The sequence below is a fragment of the Lytechinus pictus genome, chromosome 15 (assembly GCF_037042905.1).
Source record: "Lytechinus pictus isolate F3 Inbred chromosome 15, Lp3.0, whole genome shotgun sequence".
Taxonomy (NCBI): Eukaryota; Metazoa; Echinodermata; class Echinoidea; order Temnopleuroida; family Toxopneustidae; genus Lytechinus; species Lytechinus pictus.
In genome coordinates, this window is record NC_087259.1 from 12,948,403 (window position 1) to 12,970,920 (window position 22,518).

The 22,518-nt window shown below is 36.5% G+C and overlaps 2 protein-coding genes across 3 annotated transcripts in view; one reads left to right on the forward strand and one right to left on the reverse strand.

Moving 5' to 3' along the window:
- Positions 1–14,118, forward strand: part of LOC129277301 (hemicentin-1-like) — a 90,102-nt gene extending 75,984 nt beyond the window's left edge. For both annotated transcript variants that reach the window (XM_064110780.1, XM_064110781.1), the window contains 13 exons: positions 50–187; positions 834–1,193; positions 1,693–1,755; positions 2,468–2,590; positions 3,355–3,489; positions 4,252–4,371; positions 4,798–4,926; positions 7,364–7,486; positions 8,323–8,520; positions 9,708–9,827; positions 10,887–11,019; positions 12,043–12,241; positions 12,538–14,118. In XM_064110780.1, coding sequence (XP_063966850.1) covers positions 50–187; positions 834–1,193; positions 1,693–1,755; positions 2,468–2,590; positions 3,355–3,489; positions 4,252–4,371; positions 4,798–4,926; positions 7,364–7,486; positions 8,323–8,520; positions 9,708–9,827; positions 10,887–11,019; positions 12,043–12,241; positions 12,538–12,735 — 2,039 coding nt within the window. In that variant the 3' untranslated portion in view covers positions 12,736–14,118. The remainder of the gene's footprint in view (positions 1–49; positions 188–833; positions 1,194–1,692; positions 1,756–2,467; positions 2,591–3,354; positions 3,490–4,251; positions 4,372–4,797; positions 4,927–7,363; positions 7,487–8,322; positions 8,521–9,707; positions 9,828–10,886; positions 11,020–12,042; positions 12,242–12,537) is intronic.
- Positions 14,119–14,253: 135 nt separating this feature from the next.
- The window catches only part of LOC129277779 (formin-binding protein 1-like), a 64,463-nt gene continuing 56,198 nt past the window's right edge, over positions 14,254–22,518 (reverse strand). Inside the window, exons 16-18 of the mRNA XM_054913950.2 lie at positions 20,702–20,907; positions 18,475–18,554; positions 14,254–17,928 (exon numbers count right to left, since the gene is read on the reverse strand). Of these exons, the coding sequence (XP_054769925.2) occupies positions 17,789–17,928; positions 18,475–18,554; positions 20,702–20,907 (426 nt within the window). The 3' untranslated portion in view covers positions 14,254–17,788. The remainder of the gene's footprint in view (positions 17,929–18,474; positions 18,555–20,701; positions 20,908–22,518) is intronic.

Consider the following 22,518-nt stretch of genomic DNA (forward strand, 5'->3'; position numbering starts at 1 on the left):
TTTTTTTTTCTTGTTTGGTCTAAATTTTCTCTTCCACTCCACCATGAAGGTAATGTGATGCGGATGCTGATTTCTTTGATATCTCCCGTCTACTGGACCAGTGCGTATGAACGAGATAACACGGCCAATGGCTTCTCGGTCACCGAAGGAAACTTTGAGAGACAGACTCAAGTCAGTTTCTGGTCAGGTAAATTGAACACATCACCTCTGTATTATTTCACCATATATTTGAATACTAGAAGACTGTTAACATCAGACAGGGACCCTTTTCTATTTTTGAAAAGTTTGAGAGGTTTTGTTTTCTGTTATGAATGATATGAATAATATTCATATCATTCATAAAAGAGGATCTCAACAACATGAGATGATGTTAAAATGAAATTTTTAAGGCATTCCTTCTGATAGTGTAAATACCTCATAATCATTTCTACCAAAGAGCTTCCTTACTCTTGCCACTTATGCTTTTAATCCCATGTTTTTGTAGTTGATTCGTGCATCCTCTTTGAGAGATCGGATTATTAACAATACAAATTTCCCCCAAAAGAATATTTCTTTATTCATACTGAAAGTGGTGATGTCAGATATTTGGAATCCACTCAAGTGATTAAAGAATTAGTCTAATCTTTAAGAGACAGAGCTTGATAGCAGATATTTATCTCTTGAAATGTTATTATCTTGTCTTTATGTTGAGCCATGTTTACAGATCATGTGTTAAGTGTTTTATTGATGGTGATGGTGCTAGGTATTTGAATCCAGTTAACCTAAACAGAGCTTATCCTCTTGGGGCAGTTCATCATAGCAGAATTAAGTAATCTCTTGCATTCTCAAAACAGGTGAGCAGCTGACGATGGGAATGCATTCTCTAGGAGTAGATGAGAACGGTGTCCTGCAGCTGACCATCCTCCTGACTGGTGAAACCCCCGAGATCTTACCAGAGGAACAGGTCATCACACGGAACTACCGAGAAAACTACATCCAAACGGGACCCGGAGAAGTTTATGGGCAGTCCTCGCGTCTCATCACCATCGACGGGGCACCTCTGCTCTATGCATGGAACCACACCATTTTCTATGAAGACGCAGGAAGTCAGATGCCGTTCCTTGTACAGACGCTCAACACTGAGGGCGCCACAGTGGAATATAATCCTGTTGATGGTTCGCTCACCTACACGATACGTGTCTACTTCACCAGAGGTCAGTATTTGTGTGTATTAAATCACTAAGTGTTTCTCAAGCTGATTCAAAACTAGCCTTTGACTTAATATCAGTAAACATTTTTTTTTCTGGTAAATTAATTTGAAAACAGTTGATGATTGTTTTGTTTCGGTCACTTGATTTGATGATTTGAAGCCTTGTAATTGATTACCACAACTTTCAATTACACTTTGCCATGTCAAAATGTATTTGAACAAAAGTTAGATTAAACCACATGAAGATACTTGTACTTCTAAACCAATCTTGATCACATTAGTCATCCTTGATGGTAAAGCATTTTTAAGAAAATCATATTTTGCATTCGGAATTCTGCTATGAGCACTTCTGACAGTAAATATATATAATCCATAAATTTCTGGAACTGGATGATACTTGTACAAAGCCTATTGGAAAAATAGATTTCAGTTGTCAATGAAGTGATGTTGTTTTTCTCAATATGTTGCTTTATACTTGTCATTCTCTATAAAAAAAATTGTAGGAGAACCAAGGAATAGATGCCCCCAAGGATTTTCGCTTGATCCAACTGGACCGTACTGCAGAGGTAATCTCATTTGTTCAATCTTGTTGCTACAGTTCATTTTCTGAATATTAAAAAAAATATAGCAAAAATTAATAGCTATAGCGATGAAATAAACTGATATTCCATTTAGAAGTGAAACTGCCTTGAGAATTTAGTGTGTATACATTCAACTCTAGCATACTTATTTGTAGGGATAGTAGGTTTTTGTTATTTTCCTTTACCAGACATGTTTTGCTCATCTAGATACTGTATTTCTTTTACCTGCTAAGTATTTTAATGCACAGTTAAGTGAATCCATAGAAAAATTGCACAATATAAATGTAAAATTAGTATAATTTTACTTCATTTTCTCTCTTACCTACAACAAAAGTAATTTCCAGTAGATTCTCATGACGAGATCTTCCCGACTGAAGCCTCCATTAGGGCAGGGTTTGTAAGGGATACCTTGTTTGCCTAGGAAAAGGAACCAGTAATCAAAGTTGTAATGGTGATGATGGTTATAGTGGTTGTTGATGGTTGTTGTGGTGGTTGTGGTAGTGTTAGTGTTAGTGGCCGTAGTGAGAATAGTCATTGTAGTGATGGTAGATTTTAGTATAAGATCCTTTTGGTTGGTATTGTTCATGCTAGCGGTGCCGGTATGATTGAAGTATGTGAATTCTTAATGATTTCTAATTTTTCTTTGTTGACCGACATTTATTTCCTAAGCTTGCATTTTCTTTCTTACTTTTTCTAGATGTTAATGAGTGTCTGCAGAGAAACACATGTTCTCATTTTTGCCAGAACTTTTATGGTGGTCACGTCTGTGCCTGTCCAACTGGCTATAGGCTGAACAGATTTAATGAACGCACCTGTGATGGTGAGAATTTTTTGTTAAATTATGTTTTTGTATATTAATTTCACGTATTAGAAAAAAGTTTGCATAATCAGCACAAATACTAGTCTTCATTGGTCTACCCTTTAAAATACAAAGCAAATATACATACACACAAAGAGGGAAAACTTATATACACCATAGATTGATGCAAAATATTAAAAAGAAATCACAAATTTCAGCATTGTAAAAAGCAATGAGGAACATGTTAAATGAATGGATACCAAATGACAAATGATAAGTAACATATACCAATTGATGAGTCATGTAGATAATATGGATAATAAACTTGGATAATAAACATAAGTTTAACTGCTTTGTTAGCAAATCGTCAAAAATATGCTAACCTCTCAATGAATCAGGAGATAAATGAATGATAATTTGTTCTATCAAAATTATTCAACTTGACTCTTTGCCAGCTACTATTGTGTCTTGTTCAAATTTGATAGTTAAATTAAGAACAAAACTTATAAGGTCTTATTTGCATAATTGTTAATTTTGATTGGTAATTGATATGTTTAGAATAATCATAAGCATCAATACTGTAAGTAGAAAGGACAATTTAATGAAATATGTATTTTTTAGAATTAAATTATCACTTGAAATGAGTTCACTAGGCAAAGTATCAAAAACTCACTTATCAACCTATACCTATGAATATACCCTAGATAACCTTGCCATAGGTTTAAAAATAAAAAGTGATTGACATTTTCTTTGCATAACTTACTCTTGACCTGTTCTTGCTTTAGACATTGATGAATGTCGGTATAGAAATGGAGACTGTCCGCCCACTGAGGAATGTCAGAATACTGAAGGTTCTTTCCGATGTGTGCAGCATTGCAATAGAGGACTACGTAGGATACCAGGAACCACAGTATGTGGAGGTATGTCGCAGTTATTGGCCCGTATTCCAAAGTTGGGTTTCATTTAAACTCTGGTCTAAAGTTGTGGTTTAACTATGGATAACCAGTTGTGACATAAATCTCTAACAGGGAGTGGAGAAGGTGCATACATTGTATGCGGGCATGCCAGGATCCGATGACCGGGGTAATAATATATCTGTCAAGCGTTTAGAGACGTTGTTCTAATGAATTAAGCACTATAAAAAGTGGATTGCTATTATTATTATTAACAGTACAGGTTCAATGAATCATCTCATTTGACTCTCAAATCAATTTTAACTGTCTGGGAAGGATTAATAAGGTAGTAGTTATCTTCTCTATTAAAGAATTAGGAAAGCACAATGAACCTTAGAAGCATACAATGTAAACAAATTTTTGACACGTTTGGCTTCCCATAATTTTAGCACAGAGTTAGACCATGGTCTAAGAATGGACTACAGAATATGGGCCAATCTGTCTTCTGTTATATTACCGGCAGCAATAATTATGAAAGTATACGTGCAATAACCTTTTACATCATGTACATTATATATTACTTATGCTTTTTCCATGAAGCTCAAAGCACTTATCTATCAACCTACTATCTTCAGTGATAAATTAAAATTAGGCCAGTTTACTAAGCACTGATTGTAAGTATTTGATGCTCAGAAACTTTTATTTTATGGGCGATATAAGTGTTGCACATTATTATTTGTATTATATATGCGTGATATAGTGAGAGTAATATTATGCAATTTTTTCCAGATATAAATGAATGCCAGGAATCCCCTAACATCTGCTCCCATCTATGTAGCAACACTCAGGGAAGCTACCAGTGCACCTGTAGGAAGGGATACCGTCTTAGAGGAAAGAGAGAATGTATAGGTAAGAATGATCCATCAGATATTGATCTATAACGTGAATTGAATTGAATTGAATTTATTAGAACGTCACTGGCATTCGCCAATATTTTGTTCAAAACAAGAAGTACAAAATAATACAAGACAAATATACAATTCAAGGAATATAAGCAGAAAAACAAAATAGTATTTGGTCAAAAAGAGAAACTTATGTCTACTTATAAATAGTAAATAATAGAAGGGAGTGATAAGCATGCAGGTGGCATATATACACATATACATACATATATACACACATATATATACACAATATACATATATATATACATATACACAATTACACAATAATGTGTAAATTTGCTACTGAAATTTGCAATTTAGTATTTTCTTGCAACAACCCTTTAATTATTTAAAGCAATTCAAGTCACATGAAACTCTTTTTTTTCTCTAGATGTTGATGAATGTCAGGAACGTAACCCGTGTCGAATCAATCAGGAATGTGAGAATCGACAAGGTCATTATCGTTGCATAACAGTGTGCCCACAAGGCTTTGAGAGAGCAAGGAATGGAACATGTATAGGTAAATATGTTTATTTCATTTCACTTCATTTTGTTTATTTCCATCTCCAATGATTTCCGATATAAAGTTTAGTTTTATACACAAAGCAAAAAACCAATTTCAACGTACAATGTAAAGTTAAGATTATCATACAAACAGGTTAGGAAAGGAGGAGGCTGCTTAAAAAGCGATCGCTTAGAGTGCAGCCTCCCATGAAAAACATTCTTATGAATAGTATAGGTTAAAAACTTGCGTATAACAAGATGACAACTTGAGCATAAAAACAGTTCTTCCTTTTTCTTTCTTCCTTTTTTTTCAAAACCTCCTTTCCCCCTTTGTTTATTGTATGAAGAATCAGGGGGGGGGGTTACCCCCCTTTTTACCCCTTTTTTAGAATTATTCACATTCTCTGTAAACCACAGCATGTTCAAGTTATCTTTGGCATGGGAATCAATGGGTTAATGGGTAATCTATATATTTCTTTACCTGACCTAGCAACAACCATGAGTCATGCATTCATCTTTGTCTCAAAGGTATGCATGACAAGCGAAATTATCCTGGTAGCTGGTCATTGTCTGACCTAGCAACGTTCATGAATCATTCATTTATTGAGGTTTAGTGGTTTAGTGTCCCACTATTATTAGACAAATTCCTGTAGGTGATGCACATACTCATTATTCTCATTTGTGTTGAGTCCTTAGAATAGACAGACCCTTATGAATGGAAGAATGCTAACCATTGAATCAAAGAACCAGATGGTGGCTTGCTTACATCTTAGCCATTTTCACTTTTGAATACCTTTTGTGAACTGGTCATTGTGTATTTAAATCTACTTGAGGAGAGAGATTGTAATGAATTCCTGATTTGTATTCATGAATGCATGATAAAAGATTCTCACCTCCTGTCTGCCTATTGGATGATAGCCCTGATTTCTATTGTCAAACTCATGTTTATGCATGATATTTGGGAAGTTCATCATGACGTGGTGGTTTCTTCACTCACTGTCAAAAAGTTTGCTTGCCATTTGCTGGAGTATATAAGAAAGGCCTTGCTTGCTAATAGGCTGGAGGCAGTGAGCGAGCAAGGCCAGTGTACAGTGACACATATAACAGAACATGTGACTAGTCATGCGATGATGATGTCATAAATGATGTGACCACATCTACATAACAATAAACATGCACAACACAAGACTCTACAACATACCATAACCCCCATCTAACATTTATGCTGTATGCTGGCCTTGTTTATTATCTATTTATGTCAGCCCTTTTTTCGGCTGACATGAATAGGTGATTGCTAGTGGGCTGCGTTTTCAACTCAAAAGCAATTTATGCTAATTAGATTTGATCCCAAGATTCAAGCATACACAGTGCATACAGTGCATAAGTTAAGATATTTCCTTTAAGTTTGTTCTTTTTTTGTATTCTTTTGTTCATCATGTATTAATTTACATTTAATGAATTCTCCTCTCCAAAACCAATGTTAGCTATTTGGAATGTCATCATAAGCTACAAATTTTATGAAAAACTATTCATGAAAATCAGCACTGCTGCTATTATTAAGTTTTGTATATAGAGAAGTGACTTCCAGAGGCTTGTTGTTGTTTAATATTCTACTTTTCTATTAAAATGTACTTTTAACTGTCTGAAATATATGCAGACATATGCATTGCTGCTCTCCATCCAGGAGTAGCTGAAAAGATGGAAAACCAATGTATTCTTTGCAATTTGAGCTTGGTAGTGCTTGAGTAATGCTCCCCAGGGAGTAAAGAAAGTATAAGTATAGTGTATTTGGGAAAGTCAGAATCGAATTAATGACCGAGGGGGGGGGTGTTAAGTGTGAGTCATGCTTGAATGTTGATGCAAACATGATATTCAACGCACAACCTTATTGATATGCAATACCTTGCGTCCACTGAGCTTGAACTGACCAATACAGTGATGTCTTTTATACCGCAGGCAACTGGGAATTTAAGCGCGACTCTAAGTCATACTTAAATCTTTGTGAAACACACTCCAGGGGGGTGTTTCACAAAGATTTAAGTATGACTTACAGTCGCGCTTATATAAATACCGAGTTGCGTACGGTATGAAAGGCTTGACTGCATTGGTCAGATCATGTTGTGAGGACGCGCACTACTGCGTATCTATCAATAAGATCGCGTGTTGCATATCAAGAACGCGTCGGCACTTAAGTGCGACTATAAGTCACTCTTAAATCTTTGTGAAACACCCCCAAGGTCATGTGATATATGCATTGAGTGCTGGAATGACGGCTTGAGCTAATTATAAAGAAGGGTTGATAATAGTGGTTCTTTATATCATCTGGAAATAGAGCAACTATAAATCCAGCTGTTAGTACTATTAAGTGCCATGAGAAATCCTTGTGTATGAAGTGCTACATGAAACTGAAATATTATCATCATTGAATATCTTCTTTCTTTTTTTTGTACCAGATATTGATGAATGCAGTTCAAACCGACATCAGTGCTCTCAGATCCAAACCTGTGCGAATTCTGTTGGTAGCTACGAATGTCTGTGTCCCCGTGGTTTCCGGGCAGAGGGTCGACGTTGTATAGGTATGAGAGATATTATTGATAGGGCAAATATGTATTCTCAATCCGCCGTATGCGGGACTTCCATGCAATGATATGTCTTCTCTTTGTGCGTATTTGTAATGCTCTGATACTATCATGACTGTAGAAGTCTTGGACATATACTAAAGTTGATTATGGAATTGCCGAACAGGGAATGCATTCTATGACAAATTGCTTATTCAATCAGTAGTGAGCTTTCGGTAGTTTGAAAATAGTCATCATTGTTAATTTTTTACACAGCGCAGGTTGCACACAGTGAAATTTAGAAAGAATTGAACAATCACAGTGTAAATGAGATACATTTTTGTATATGTTCAAGAGTTGTAGCATAGTGTAATTATAGACATAATCTTGGGCTATATGATAATAAATTTAGGAAATAACTCTTGATAAAGAAAAGATATGCAGAAAGAAATTTAAGAATTTATAAAGATTCAGTTGTATAGACCACAGGACAATGTGCTAGAAGAGTTGCATACTTCGTAAGATTTACACTTCTGTACTTTGTCAGTGACATTATATTTCAATCATTCAATCACCTAATAAGTCAGAGTTGCTCCTCTCCCGCAGGAGTCCTGCAAGTAGTTTTCATTACAAATCATCCCAGTCACCATAAACAAAATAATGAGGACTGGAGGAGAGCTGCTATGAAAAGACTCTTAGCATCCTTATAGCGGAATTCCTGCTTAAAGACTCAGCGCAGACTTGACAAGTTGCCTTAATTTGTAAATTCTTTTCTGACTTTTGAACAGTTATATCATAGAGGTTTGATGGCTATTTATTTAACTGTTCACATTATTATTATCATTTCCTTCAAGATGTCAACGAATGTCTCACCCGACCCTGCACGTACCAGTGCCGCAACCTCCAGGGCGACTACGAGTGTCTGTGCTCACCGGGAATGACCAGGATGCCGGACAGGAAGACTTGTATCGGTTTAGAGGAGCGATCGATTGATCCACCGACAATTCTTGACTGCCAGAACGGTTGGCGCCGTGTTGGAAGAAGATGTGTTGGTATGTCTTACAGATATTGTCAAAGTTTGTTTCTCTTTATTTTCCATTAGGGAGTTTTCGCTCCATGACATACAGAGGATTCAAAAACACAGTAAACAATCCCGTAGCCAGGGGGTTTGGGGTTCAATTGAACCCCCTAAATTCTCAAAAGCAAGAAAAAACAGGGGAGAAAAAGAGTTGTCTGTTGTTCTGGGGCAATTTTTTTTTTGCTTGTCAAATTTTTAAACCCACATTTGCATCTCAAACCCCTGGGAAAGGGGCTGGTAAATTTATTGAAAAGGCCATCAAATGGCAAAGAATAGCTGGGAGGTCTTTATCAGATACTGGTGAACCGGAAAAACGGTGTCATTCTAAGTTTCAGAGCTGACAAAAAAATAGCAAATATGTTGTTTGTCCGGAGTCCAGAAGTGTTTCATCAACATTTTCATCCGACAAGTTGTCAGATCTGACATCTTTCTCTGATGTTGATTGGCTGAGAGGTACTCTTACTATGGTAACTGTCGGATAAAACGGATGAAACGCCCCCCCCCCCCCCAGGACGGAACTGCTGTTCTTATTCACCAATTTTTGACAAATACTTCTGGGTTGTTGTTTGTCATGAGGGGCACTTGACAATACATTTTCTATGTTCTTGACTCTGTTTGTTGCTGTGCGATAACTTATTTTAATGGGAGTCTTTATTCCCTTCAAAGGCTTTTTTCCCCAGTGGTCGTAGTTGAGAAATTACAAAGAGATCTTGAAAATTAACCCTCTGCTGAAAGCAATCAAGTTATCAATCCTTACTATAACTAGGAACACAAACATTATTTCTTGGTGGCCCAACCAGTTCACCAAAATCATCAATTTCATATTTTTGGTGGCTTGCAAAGCAAATTTGGTTGCCTTAAACCAATAGAAAACATCACAAATTATCAAAACTTTGGTAGCCCAACCGGGCCACCAAGTGTGGGCATTTACAGAATTTTGGTGGCCCAACTCTCATCTTTGGTTGCCCGAATCACTGCTAATGTCGAGCCGTGCCATAGTTAAACCACAACTTTAGACCAAAGTTTGAATTAAACCTAAGTTCAGAAAATAGGCCTACATCATTAGTTTCCACTGTGTAACTGGTAGGGCTCCCTGTGGATATCCTATTTGTGGTAGGATGATACATGTATCTCATTACTTTGTTTATTCCTGGTTTGTAGATGTGAACGAATGTCAGTTAGCACATCCCTGTCGGTATAGGTGCATCAACACAGAGGGAAGCTTCCGCTGTGAATGTCCTCCTGGGTATAACCTTGCAGCCGACAGAGTATCTTGCGATGGTGAGTGGAAATAGTGTGGGACTTTCATAGGGTCATGTTATGAATTGAAGGGGAACTAATCTCCAAGTAGCTGTAGGAAATTATGGTTCTTTTGCTGTAGGGTCATGTGTTATATACATGTACCACACATGATTTGAAATTAATAAAAACTTGTTTTTAGAGGAAAAAGAAAAATCAGACAAGTTGATAGCTGAAAGTTTGAACGATAATAATTATTATGTGCTCAAGGCGCTGCGAAAAGGAAGATAAAAATTACATGGAGCAGGAAGGGACAAGGATAAAAAAAGCACAGTCATGACAATGAAAGGAAACTACTGGAAGGCAATTTTAAACATATGGGTTTTTAGAGCAATTTTGAAACAATCGATGTTTGAAATACTACAAAGGGAATATGGCAACTGAATCCACAAGGATGGTCCAGCATGTGCAAATGACCGATCCCCCATGATTTCTTGGATTTTAGGAACTGCAAGCAATTTTGAATCAGGTCTTAAATGTCGAGGATTTGAAAAATATTGGACAAACAATAAGAAAGTATTTTAAAAGTTATAAATATTGGTAATCACTGTACCCTTGGAGACTTCAAATTAGCTGCATAATGTCATAGTGATGTAAGGCAGGGACTACTCTTCCATGTACCAAGTACATGGCCCATTGGAAAGTTGTCCTTGCCCCTTGTCGTAATTTACTTACCCAGTTGCCAATTTAAAATCTACATAGTCCTAAGGATCTAAGTTTTGAAGCAGCCATAACTTTCTTATTGCTTGTCTGATTTCTTTCAATCTTTCAACATTCTATTTTATATTTTTCTCTTTTCCAACACAACATTTTATGACCAAGGCTGGTTAACCCTTAAAGTGTGACACCAATTCACACTTAAATCTGTGTAAATTACCCCCTAGACTGAGAGATCCGCAACATCTGTACTCCTGTCCATTGGACCTTATGAAGCTGATAGAAAATCTGAATATATCACAATTGAGTAACTTTGCTAGATGATACTTAGGAGTAAATGAAGTACTTATCATTTGGATGTCATCTTAATTTTGTTTTTACCAGACATCAATGAATGCATGGATTACAGATACAACGTAAACTGCGGACGAAACAAGATCTGCTTCAATCGTCAAGGAAATTACAGCTGTTTGGATACCTCTTGTCCTCAATACTATGAAAAGCAACGGTATACAGGGTAAGATATATTGACCTTGTCATATTTGGTTATTCATATTTATTTGATTCTATTCTTTCAATATCCTTCTTCCCCATCACGAACACAATCCTTGGCATCGACATCGTGCTCCTGGTCATCGTCAAGACCACATCCATTATCGTTGTCATGGTCGTCACCATGACTATCATTAAAAAATACCAGTCATCATCATCATAATGATCATCACCATTACTATCTTCATCATTACTATCACCATCATTATCAATAACATTCATCATCAGCATCATCTTCGTAATCATCATTATCATCCTCTTCATCATCTTCAAAACATTAATCTGTTGAGATATTTCCTTCGTGTTAAGAGATTAGTATTGTATATTGTTGAACTTTTCCTTATGGGTTCTTTGACTTTACTGCATTGGTTCATATTTATAAAAAGTAGCAATTGCTTGAAGCAACTGCAGTTGATAGCCAAGCAAAAGATAATGCCTTAGCAATCGCTTTATTTCATATGCATCTGACCCAAAGCCTCTTGCCTGCAGATAGCAATTGCTAGTGGTTGTAACAACAGCAACGTCACGCTGGTGAGAACATGACTCACAGAACAAAGGCGCGGGACACAAATGCAAAGGTGTGGCATCGCAAAATACCGCATCTCTCATGTAACATCTTTTCCTTAGACATGGTGAGACATGGTGTCCAACTATTCTTTTGACTTGTTTCTAATTAATAAATTTACATATTTGGCGTTCAGTTTGCACTTACTAGCAAGAAAACATGTAGGCTACTGTACACCTTCTGGTTCTCTCTCGGGTGCTTAAACATGATTATAAAATGCGTACGCCCTGATCTGACGTAGCTTGAAAAAAAAAACTCAAGCAATTGCTGAAATGCACAAGAAAAGAGCTGCTTGAGATTACTAGCAAAAGCGATTGCTACTCTTAGTGCATCTGACCCATTGTCTGTTACTGATACTTTATAGAACCTCTTTTTCTTTTGTAACCAACCTTGATGAATTCCTCCACCTTTTTAATACAACAGGTACTGTATCAGGTCTTGCCCTGCATCCTTATCAAGAGCAGAGCTATCGCTGTGTGAGAGCCTACCAGGTAGCATTCAGTTCAAGACGATAGCCTTGCTGACGGACACCGACTCGGGTCGCGATCTACTCAGGCTCAGGGTGAAAAGAACCGACGGTACCGTTCACACAAACACCTACTTCAGCATCGAGAACACACAGGTAGGGACTTGTTCCGTTTGTCTCGGAGAGACCGGTGATAGGTATACATTGTTGGCTGTGATTAAAGGAGATGCTAATTCTCCTTGCTTTGGAGATCTTGATGGAAATCCTGATGGAAATCTGTCATACGGTATTGGTAACAATGCTCAACGGCTAATCAAAATCTAGAATTTCATAAAGATACCATATTATAGTTCCCTTTATGCAATGGAGAAAACAATTTGGTCGTTGAAATGAGTAATACTTTTGCCTGGTTTATATCCATAACCCTCCATTCCTTTCCGTTTCATCCTCAGGTGCCTTTCATCATCAGGACAGAAGCAAATGGCGCAGGGGTTATATCAACCAAGGAGCCCCTCCTCGAACCAAGAGACTACGTGATTAAGGTCAGAGCTCAAGGGTTCTCTGGATCACAGGTCTCTACTCATGTTGAATTGGACAAAGTTTATCACATTCACGTCTCCGTTTCTCAGTTCCCCTACAGTAACTCATAGGATGATGCCAAGCCTGGTTCCGTGTAAACAAATATGAACGAAAAAAATGAAAACCCCCAAGCGATCAAGAATTGTGATAATTTCTATGAAGAGGCCAATGTTGTGTTGCTGCTGAAAACTCTGTTGTGTCGGATTTTTTAGGGAAATTCTTTTCTACAGACGATGATCCTGTGTGCCTTGATCTTCAGATGAGACGCCTTGTCTGAATGTGCCAATCTATATCCCCGACATTGCAACAGAAGAGGATTTCCAAGTTGAAGTAATCATCCCAAATCTCAGCTTGTCCGAAGACAAGTTGCCTCGCACTTGAATGATTTTATTTTTACCGGACAAGATCTCAAATATTGCTTCTCCCTGATGTTGCGAGGCAAGTCTTTTTATAAGACACGATCTGATCCCTGTACATTGAACCAGGCATCTTGTAGATAATATAAAATGTGTGCTAAAATAGTGGAGATGATTTTTTGAGACTTTCTCAGCCATGGTGCTAGTTAGTGGCGTGGATAATCTCCATCGAGGAACGTGTATTCTTTCGAGTTAGAATTAAAATTCTAAATGATGTACCATAGATGGTTTTGTGTCTATAAAGTGTATTTAAAATTATTCATTTTTATTTTTATACTCTGTCATGTGTGCTTTAATTGAATAATGTAATGCTGACGAGACCACACTTTCAGGTCTAGTAATTGGTGCTATTTTTAATGTTTATATTTTCATAAACCCCTCCTGTTATTTATCCATTTAGTCAAAATTATCTTAAACACTTCAAATGTTTCATTCGTAAATCATGTGTACCAAGCAACACTATAAATTCATTTCTTGCATAATTATTTGAATAGAAATATCACTGTAAGTTATTGAGAATCTCCCTCTATTATTCAATATTTTATCCGCAGTGATTACAAACACATTTATTTTTGCATATCCTCAGAAAGAGGTCCTTGGGTCATTAATTTAATTGTTATAGACAAATTATTATAGTAAATGTACATTGTTGTGGCTGCATTTGTTTCATTGAATTTTACGATCAGTTACATGTTCTATTTATTTTCTTTCTTTGTATTGTACAGTTACTCATCTCACCATTTATTATTGTTCTTTCCTAGAAAATGCTCTAGTTATTGAATGAACTTTGTTTTGTCACATTTGAAAACTCTAATCATATACATGTAGGATTCCCAGCTCATTAACAAAGTAATTCATGCAATATACGTGAGTGAGATGTAGTCACCAAATATTCAGTTTGTGATTAATTAAGAAATGTATTTCTGTGTTAAAAGACATATTGATCCATGAATAATTAAACAGTTATTTTAAACCATGTGTAAAAATGTGGTATTTTGTTTGAACTAAACAATTGTATATTATTAAAAATTCTTTTTCAAACAATGGAATAAGGACCTAGAGTATTCATATGACGTTTTTGATTATCCGTATAAAATGACATCAAAAATTCCCTCCCACTGGACATGAAGATATATATCATCGGGTGAAAAGATACAGCACAACAAAAGGATATTGGTTTGATGTAAAATGATGATTACATTTATTGACAAGTACCTGTTTAAATTGGTTGCTTAATAATCTTTTCACCAACAGATACGTGTTCATGATACAGGAAAGGGGGAAAAAGGGACACAAGGGGGAACTTATTCTTGTAGGTGCAGCAATGACCATTATGACACAATAAATAATTCCTATTATAGATTTATGAATGTTAATACCTCTATCAGCACGCCAATGAGAGAGTGGAAAAACAAGCATTAATTTGTCCATTTTCTGATATCTCCATAATATGAAGATTGTGAAATAGAGATGTCTTTTAAGCATCACAAAGAAATGTGTAGGGGGGGGGGGGGTTGCTGGCTACATAGAGTAACAATGCTGTCATACGGGACCTAAACAAAACCCTTTCCCAATCAAAAACTGAACCATTAATTTCTGGAAATGAACATTCCCCAATAAATGTGTAAATAAAATATACACTCAAATTGAAAAATCATATTCAGATATCACAGTACAGTAGTAATGAAATATCTACAAACGATTAGACAACAAATATATTTGCACATGAACACACACATGTGTTTCAATAAAAAAAATACATGATTACAATTGTAATATCATTGTTGTTTAGAGATACTAATAGTAATTACTATATCTACACACTCCGTCCATTGACAAGATAAAATGAGCAAAATACTAAACCACTGTTGCGAGGTGATGCCTTAATAAAAGAACTATTCAGTTGAAATAGGTTTTTCTTGTAATTATACAAAAGTTCTTTTCCTCTAAACAATCAAAGTGCAAGCACCGTGTTTTATTGGGGCATTCTTGACAATATTTTGAGATTACTAAACAGACAAATAAATGAAATACAATGATTCATGACCAAATTATATCCTCTTCTTACTCCCTTTAAGTTTGGGCATCTAATATTTTACGGAAGACAAAGGGGTGGGGCTATTACATAAGAAAGCCAGAAATTTCACTTTAGAAATAAATACCGACAGTCAAGTCAGACTATAATTAGTATACATCAGTAAATTCATAAAATTACTCTACAGATCACAATTCATATATAGAATTTCAACTACAAAAGAAATGCCATGATGGTGTGGTAACTGATTAATTAAGGATTTTTAATGATGGGAATAACAACCAGACTCAAATATTAATACAAATCATCATTTAAAAAAATTTGTTCTTTAACCTATTGCTAAAGCTTGCGTTCCCGAGCCCATTGGGATGTGAATGTGGAATAACATGACAGATTGCCGTGTGTGTTGTGCTGATTAACTATATATATGTATGTAAACTGTACATACACAATGATAACAATTAATATACATTATATTGGAGAGGAATGATATATAGTACAATATATTTATATAGATCTTATAAATTACATTTCACAAAGGTGGATCTGTCCTTTCAACAGTGAAAGTTGTTACGTTTCATTTATATTGGAGAAATTATAAATGCAGTAACAAATCCTTCTCATACATGTATATTAGTACATCACGTGACAGTGTATTTATTATTTCATCTAATTAAGATGTGGATGTTACATCCTGGTCTAAGTTGATTAGTTTAGGAATATTATTACAACAGACTACCACTTACGTTTTAAATTTTAAAACCATGCTAATTGTCAGAAAAATGTTATGAAATAGCAAAGCAAGGCCTACAAATATTTTATCATGAATTTGTCTAAAGAGTTTATATGAATAGTTTTGAAGAAATAAAGTAAAACACACTGGCAAGATAATCCTTTCATTTTGCAAACAATATTACCAATTGAATAAGGATTAATAACTTTTTTTTTTATTTCATTATTTTAAAAGTGCGGTGTATTCTTTCATAGGGCAAATAGCTAAACTTCTTGATATCAAAGCTGCTTCATCCTCTCAGCATTAAAACACACAAAACAATCAAATAAGTATTTAAAAAACTTTGTTCACATTATACTGAATCTGATTTCCTAATAATTGCAAGATAAAATGAAAGACACTTAACTCTCAAAATGATGAACATGTACTTGCAATACACAGTGCTATTGACAACATGGTTATTACAATGCTTGAATAAGGGTCTAACGCTATTCCTATAATCAATGAAATAATTTCTTCTATGCCTAATTATTGTTCTTGTTTTACTAATGTTTCAGTAAAGATTTGTCAATCCCAAAAGTCTAGTAGTTGACTGGTATTGTAATGCAAAAATTTTTGCTTATATTTGAACATCTCCCAGATCTGATTTCTCGGAATAAGATGCGCATTTGACATGGAGAATTTCACGTTCCAAAACATGACGTGATTAAATACCATTACCACTTCCCTTATGCAAATGAATATGATCCATAAAGACTTATTTTCACACACAAGGTGCACAATGCCATGTAACACAAACATTTGCACACATCTATTCCTCTCGGGTGATGCGAGCTGTGTGATGGTCGAGATCGCAGTATCCATTTTCAGAAATCTTATTTAGGATCAGTTGAGCTCAGATTCTAATCTTTACAAATATATATAACACTGTAAGAAGGACTTGCTAAAGAGCCCTAAGTGACATGCACATGACCATTATCCATCAGGTACACGTATGAAACCAGGGCCCCATCTTACAAAGAGTTAATCAATCGCAACTATGGACGGCCAGCAGTGTCAACATATAAAATGCATGTTTCTTCAAAAAAAATTCTAGATATGAATGTATATCCATAAATTCATTGATTTCTTGACAATTTGGTGTGTTCTCCTTTGCTTACAAAGGACATTTTGCAAATTTCCTGTAGAAAAAATAATGACACTGATGGATTTCCATAGATCGTAACTCTTTGTAAGACGGGGCCCTGAACCTCCTTCGGCAATATATATTTCTATACTGGCCAACACATAAGACTACCTAATCAAAGCATTACTTGTTTCAAATATGAGTGTAGCTGCTTGTAGCATACCATATTATATTCAAAGCATAATATCGATCAGTGAGTATCTAAAGCCTATGTTTTTGCTAATATTATTGATGCGATGCTGTTTTACGGAGGGAACAATGAAATCAGCGTGTATTTATCATTTACATAAAATGCATTATTCAGTTTTTGTGGCACAACCTGGAATTCGTGCCCGCATTCTTTTCTTCAAAAACAATGTTTTACATGCATCCAGTCAATCAATCTGATCCGTATTTGCGACAACTTCAGCAGGAAATTTTCAAATCACCTCAGAATCTCAACTATGCAATTCCGAAGTAATGACAATGCCATGAGCAGATCTTGCACAACTATCCAACATGGCCGACAAATTGCCAGGCTGATATTTCATTCTTTCAAATGTTTCCTTCGGTCACCAACGCTCATTGATTCCACATTTCCAGATACACGTCTATATTCCGACTCCTCTGTCTGCTCTCTAAAAGTTTTGTTCCTTCAAAATACAGATAGTGTACCGTTCACATTCTCATAGTCCCGCATGTTGATCTGCAGTGTGTGTTCAACAAAGGATTCGTGTTCTCTGCTCAGTCCCACATAGTGATTTTCAAAGTATTCTTACAAGAGCTCGATGTAAGAGGTGGGTACATAGCCCTCTTCATCCGCCCGACGCACCCTTGTCCATCCGTCCCCGCTATCTTTCTCTATCAGCTCCAGTTCTTCTCCTTGCGCCATGCTTAATAGATTTTCATCATCAGCTGCAAGAGAAAACAAAATGATAATCTGTGTTTCCATCACATTCCATGGTAAGCATTTCACATGTTCTTTGCATTTTCAACACAATGCACATAACATCAGTGGGCTAATGAACCCTTGTATCTCAACTCTATTAACTCTAACAGAGCTAAAACAGACCTGCCAATCTTGACAACACCCCCCCCCCCCACAAAAAAAAAATATTAAAATTTCCAATGAAAAAGAAGAGAATTCTCGACCACCCTTGAAACCAGACCTGCCAACCTCCAGGAATGAAAAAATGTTTAAGTGATCCTCAAAAACTGTATTTTGAAATACTGACCTATAGTCTAGTTATCCTGAAATTACATTCATTCAGTTTACTCAGCTCTTTAGGAAGAGAAAGTTCTGCATTTTGGTTTCAAAACAGTAATAATCATAGTAAAAAGACAATGGTTGGCAGCTCTCCATAAAATATAGGAGCAATAAGCACATCTTGACATGAAGTTGATTTGAATAAGGACATAAACTCAACCAAGCCTTTCAGCAATATCAGAAAGCGTACTTACGTTTAAATTCATAGACTGCTCGACATTTTCCAATAGGCTCCTCTTGTTCGTCGAAGCTATTTTGTCCTCCCCAACCAGGGCTGCCACAAGAAAAGAGGTACAATGATTGATAATATTCTTCTGTTGTAAGTTATCATCGTCTCTATACACTTCCAAAGGATTTTGGACCAAGACTTTGACATCACACAAGCATTTCAAGGAATCCATCCCTGCCAGGTCCCCAGTTAACTCACCAAGGTCAAAGAAATTACATAATTATTAATGCATGGAGTCAGGATCTAAAACTAATACCCCTTTCATAAACCCATCCTCCAATTAGCCGCCTAAGAGTAATAATTCAATAAAAATTGCGTTCACAAACTCCGAAAATAATCCGCACTATTTTTACGAGTGCCCGTCCTGAAAAAGGCGGATAATCGTCATGACAACTGCACACGCCCCCTCCGATGCGGTTGTGTTGGAAAAGGGTGACCTTGTGACCGCACCATGGCAATTATCCGCATTATTTGGAAATACGTTCATAAACTCAAAATCTGGTCCCGATGCCGCTATTATGCGGATAATTGCAGCATCAAAATAATGCGGATAACTCTGGTCCTCCTCCGATTTTACGACCAAATTATGCTGCTATTAGCCGCATAATTGGGTTTATGAAAGGGGTATAAAGGTCCAAATATGAGGATGAGTTAGTCCTATAGACTCTCTCTCTACGTGGCCTTTTGATTAAATCTGCTAGGTACATGTACATCTTTTAAGTTTTTTTTTTTTTACAAAGATTCAATGGATTGGACACTACAAGGCATGTGATATAATACTTATTGAATCAACAGTTTGACCTGAATCTCTATTGAAAAGCCTTGATAGTACATGGTTCCAATTCTTTCAAAACCATTTCATTTTGTAGGTATGCACAGACCAACATAAATAATGCAGTCAATAGTGTACACATTTCATCCCATTTTGATGTAAATGTAAACAGGTTCCCATGAAAAGAATGGCTTACTGAACTATTGCAACTAGTGAATGCTACCATCACAGCTGTACTTCCATTCACCTGTGATCAATGAATAGGCTATCATACTTTTACGGCTGCAAAGCCTTTTGACTGTAAGGAATCTGAATATGCATATAGCCTTGAGTGGTCAAGGGTCATATCCCATTCAAATAACTCATCAATATTCATAGCCAAGGCAAGACGTGATCAACTCTTACTAACTGCGAAAAAGCCATAGACACTCCTGAGAAGTATATAAGGGAGGTTCACCTAGGCCTACATTGGAGGCAGCCGAGCGCACAAGGCCAGGATACAGTGACACATGTAACCAACATCATGACATCATCATCATACAGCCATGTACAACACAAGACTATACAACATGCCTAACCTCTAACCTTTTCACTGTATCCTGGTCTTGTTATTATCTATTTATGCTGGCCGTTTTTTCGCCAGCATTAATTGGTAATGCTAGTGGGGCTGCGTTTTCGACTCTAAATCACTTTATGCTAATTATTTTGGGGGTGAGTGCGGCAAAAATAGCGAGTTTTCGCTACATGTATGTGACACACAGATTCAAGAACACAGTAAATGTATCTACGTGTAATGACAATGAACAGCTGAGAGGTCTGTCAAAAATTGGTGAACCGAAACAGCAGTTTCATCCCAAGTTTTTGTCCAGGATGAAACTGCCGATTGTGATTCACCAATTTCTCTTGATTGTTCATTGCCATGAGGGGAATTTGACAATACATTTTTCCATGTTCTTGAATCCGTCGTGTGTTGTGGAGCAAAAACTGCCAAACGTCTGCAATGCAAGCACGACTACTCATAAATATCTAATTCCGGTCTTGTGTCTTTTATATGTCCCTGTAACAAAGATTGAGGAACTGTATACTGAAATTATTCTTACAAATCCGCACTTTAATCAGAATTTTTGCTGGGGAAGATTTCACAACCTGGGGTTGTGCAAATTCACAAAAAATACCGGTGGGTGTTTCACAAAGCTGTATGGTTACGCACAACTTTACTGGAACATGTTCTTAGGTCATAAATCAATTATATAGGGATACCACATAGCACAAGAAAGGACCAGTCGTGCGTATCTTACAAACAGCTTTATGAAACACCCACCTGGTCTTATTGTGTCACTGACGATGCTACCCTTTGTATAACTATAAGATAAATGAAATAGAATGAAAATAACACCCTTCATGAAGAAAAACAACTCACCTGAGTGGTTCTCCAGACGAGTTCTGTCCGTCATGCTCAGTGATAGTCTGCGGTGTCTCCGCCCCGCTTGGAGGGAGTCTCTCCGATTCTGACTGGACTGGGTCGTGTGTCTTGGATGGCTGCTGGGGGGTGCCCTGGGGTGTGCTCATGGGTGTGGTCTGAGGGGTGATGGGGATGGGTTTGCCCTCAGCATGAGCTAAATAGTTCTGTAAGATCATTCACACACAAAGCAAGAAGTTAGGAAGAGTTTCCAAGATGAAAAATAATCCAACCTTAACAAACTGATGCAGTTGGATAAGGAATCTCACTTTGGAGCCCATGGTGTCAGTAACACCTAAACAAGACTATAATCAGTCAACACAAAGAAATATTCATTACTGAATATATTGCCTGCTTAAAACTGACTTCCGGGCTCTGTCTTAAAAAGAGTTATGATTGATCCAATCAATCTCAACTGTATGGAAATTCCATACCATAATTTTTTCAAGGGAAATTTGCACAATCTCCTTAGTAAACAAAGAGAATCACAAGAGAATTTCCACAAGAATGATTAATGTATGCTTATACATCATATCTAGAAAATATTTTGAAAAAAATTGCATTTTAGATGTTGATAGCCATCTATAGTTGTGTTTGATTGGATCAATCGCAACTCTTTGTAAGACGGGACCCTTCCCATAGGAGTCACACAGGAATCATCAAGTTCCTAAAAGTGAATGGTTGACTTGCAAAGACATTTCAATGGAATGGCTCCTACAGACATTTTGAGTTGGGTATTCAGGAATGACGACAGATTCAAATTATGAGAGTCCAGTTCACAAATAAGTGACAGGATATGAAAGAAAGCAAACCATTGATCAAGAGATCAAAACATTTTCCTGCAATCATTGAGAGGAAGTTGAGATGAAATTAAGATCTCCATGACGGCTGCCCTTAGGGAACTTTTGTATGCAAAAACAGGTTCATTTTGAAAAAAAAAAAATCTACTTCGTATCATTTGGAAAACACGATATGATAATATGGTAATATCTCTGGACGACAGAACTTTTTTTTTATAATTACAAGGTGTTATTCTTGATGGGGATAAAGTCGGGGCTGGTTGGTACATGTAGTTCAGAGTCAGGAGAAAACTGTCTACCATAGACTTTGAACATGTGACTCGGGGCCCAGGCCGGCCTCGACGACATCCCTGAATTTCTTGGAGAAGGAAACAAAGGTACAAAGCAATTTGGATGTCAAGTTTCACTGCAGTTTTTCCCTAAATCAGGGGTGTGAGTGGTCACAAATAAAAAGATCTGAAAAAAGCTGAAACTTGTAGAAAAAGTCTGAAATAGAAAGAGCTCCCATACTTCTAGTACAGAGGAAAGCCAAAAATAAGCTGAAATTAAGCTGAAAATCAAAACAAAAAAATCAGATAAAAATCTGAACTCTCACACCCCTGCTAAATGCAAATCCAAGGTACAATTTTATCACACTCATACATGTAGATAGGAGAGGATACTGCTTTAGGAAAGTTGCAAAATGAGACTTGAGGGCCAGAATCCACAAAATTGTTTCTGAATCTGTGGTCTTGAAATCATGGTTTATGCAGCAGATTCCGTGTATAAATTATGCTTAACCCATTGGACACTGGATAATTTTGCTACAACACATGTTTTCCATAGACTCCAGCTCACATACATATATGCGGGCTCAGTCATCGACAGGTTAATTAAGCGTGTACAGTATGTTGAGAAAGAGTCTAATGATGAATGTACTGAACCTATTTCTCACAGAGAGCTAAATCCATGCTCGTTACTACGGGAACATCTTTAATG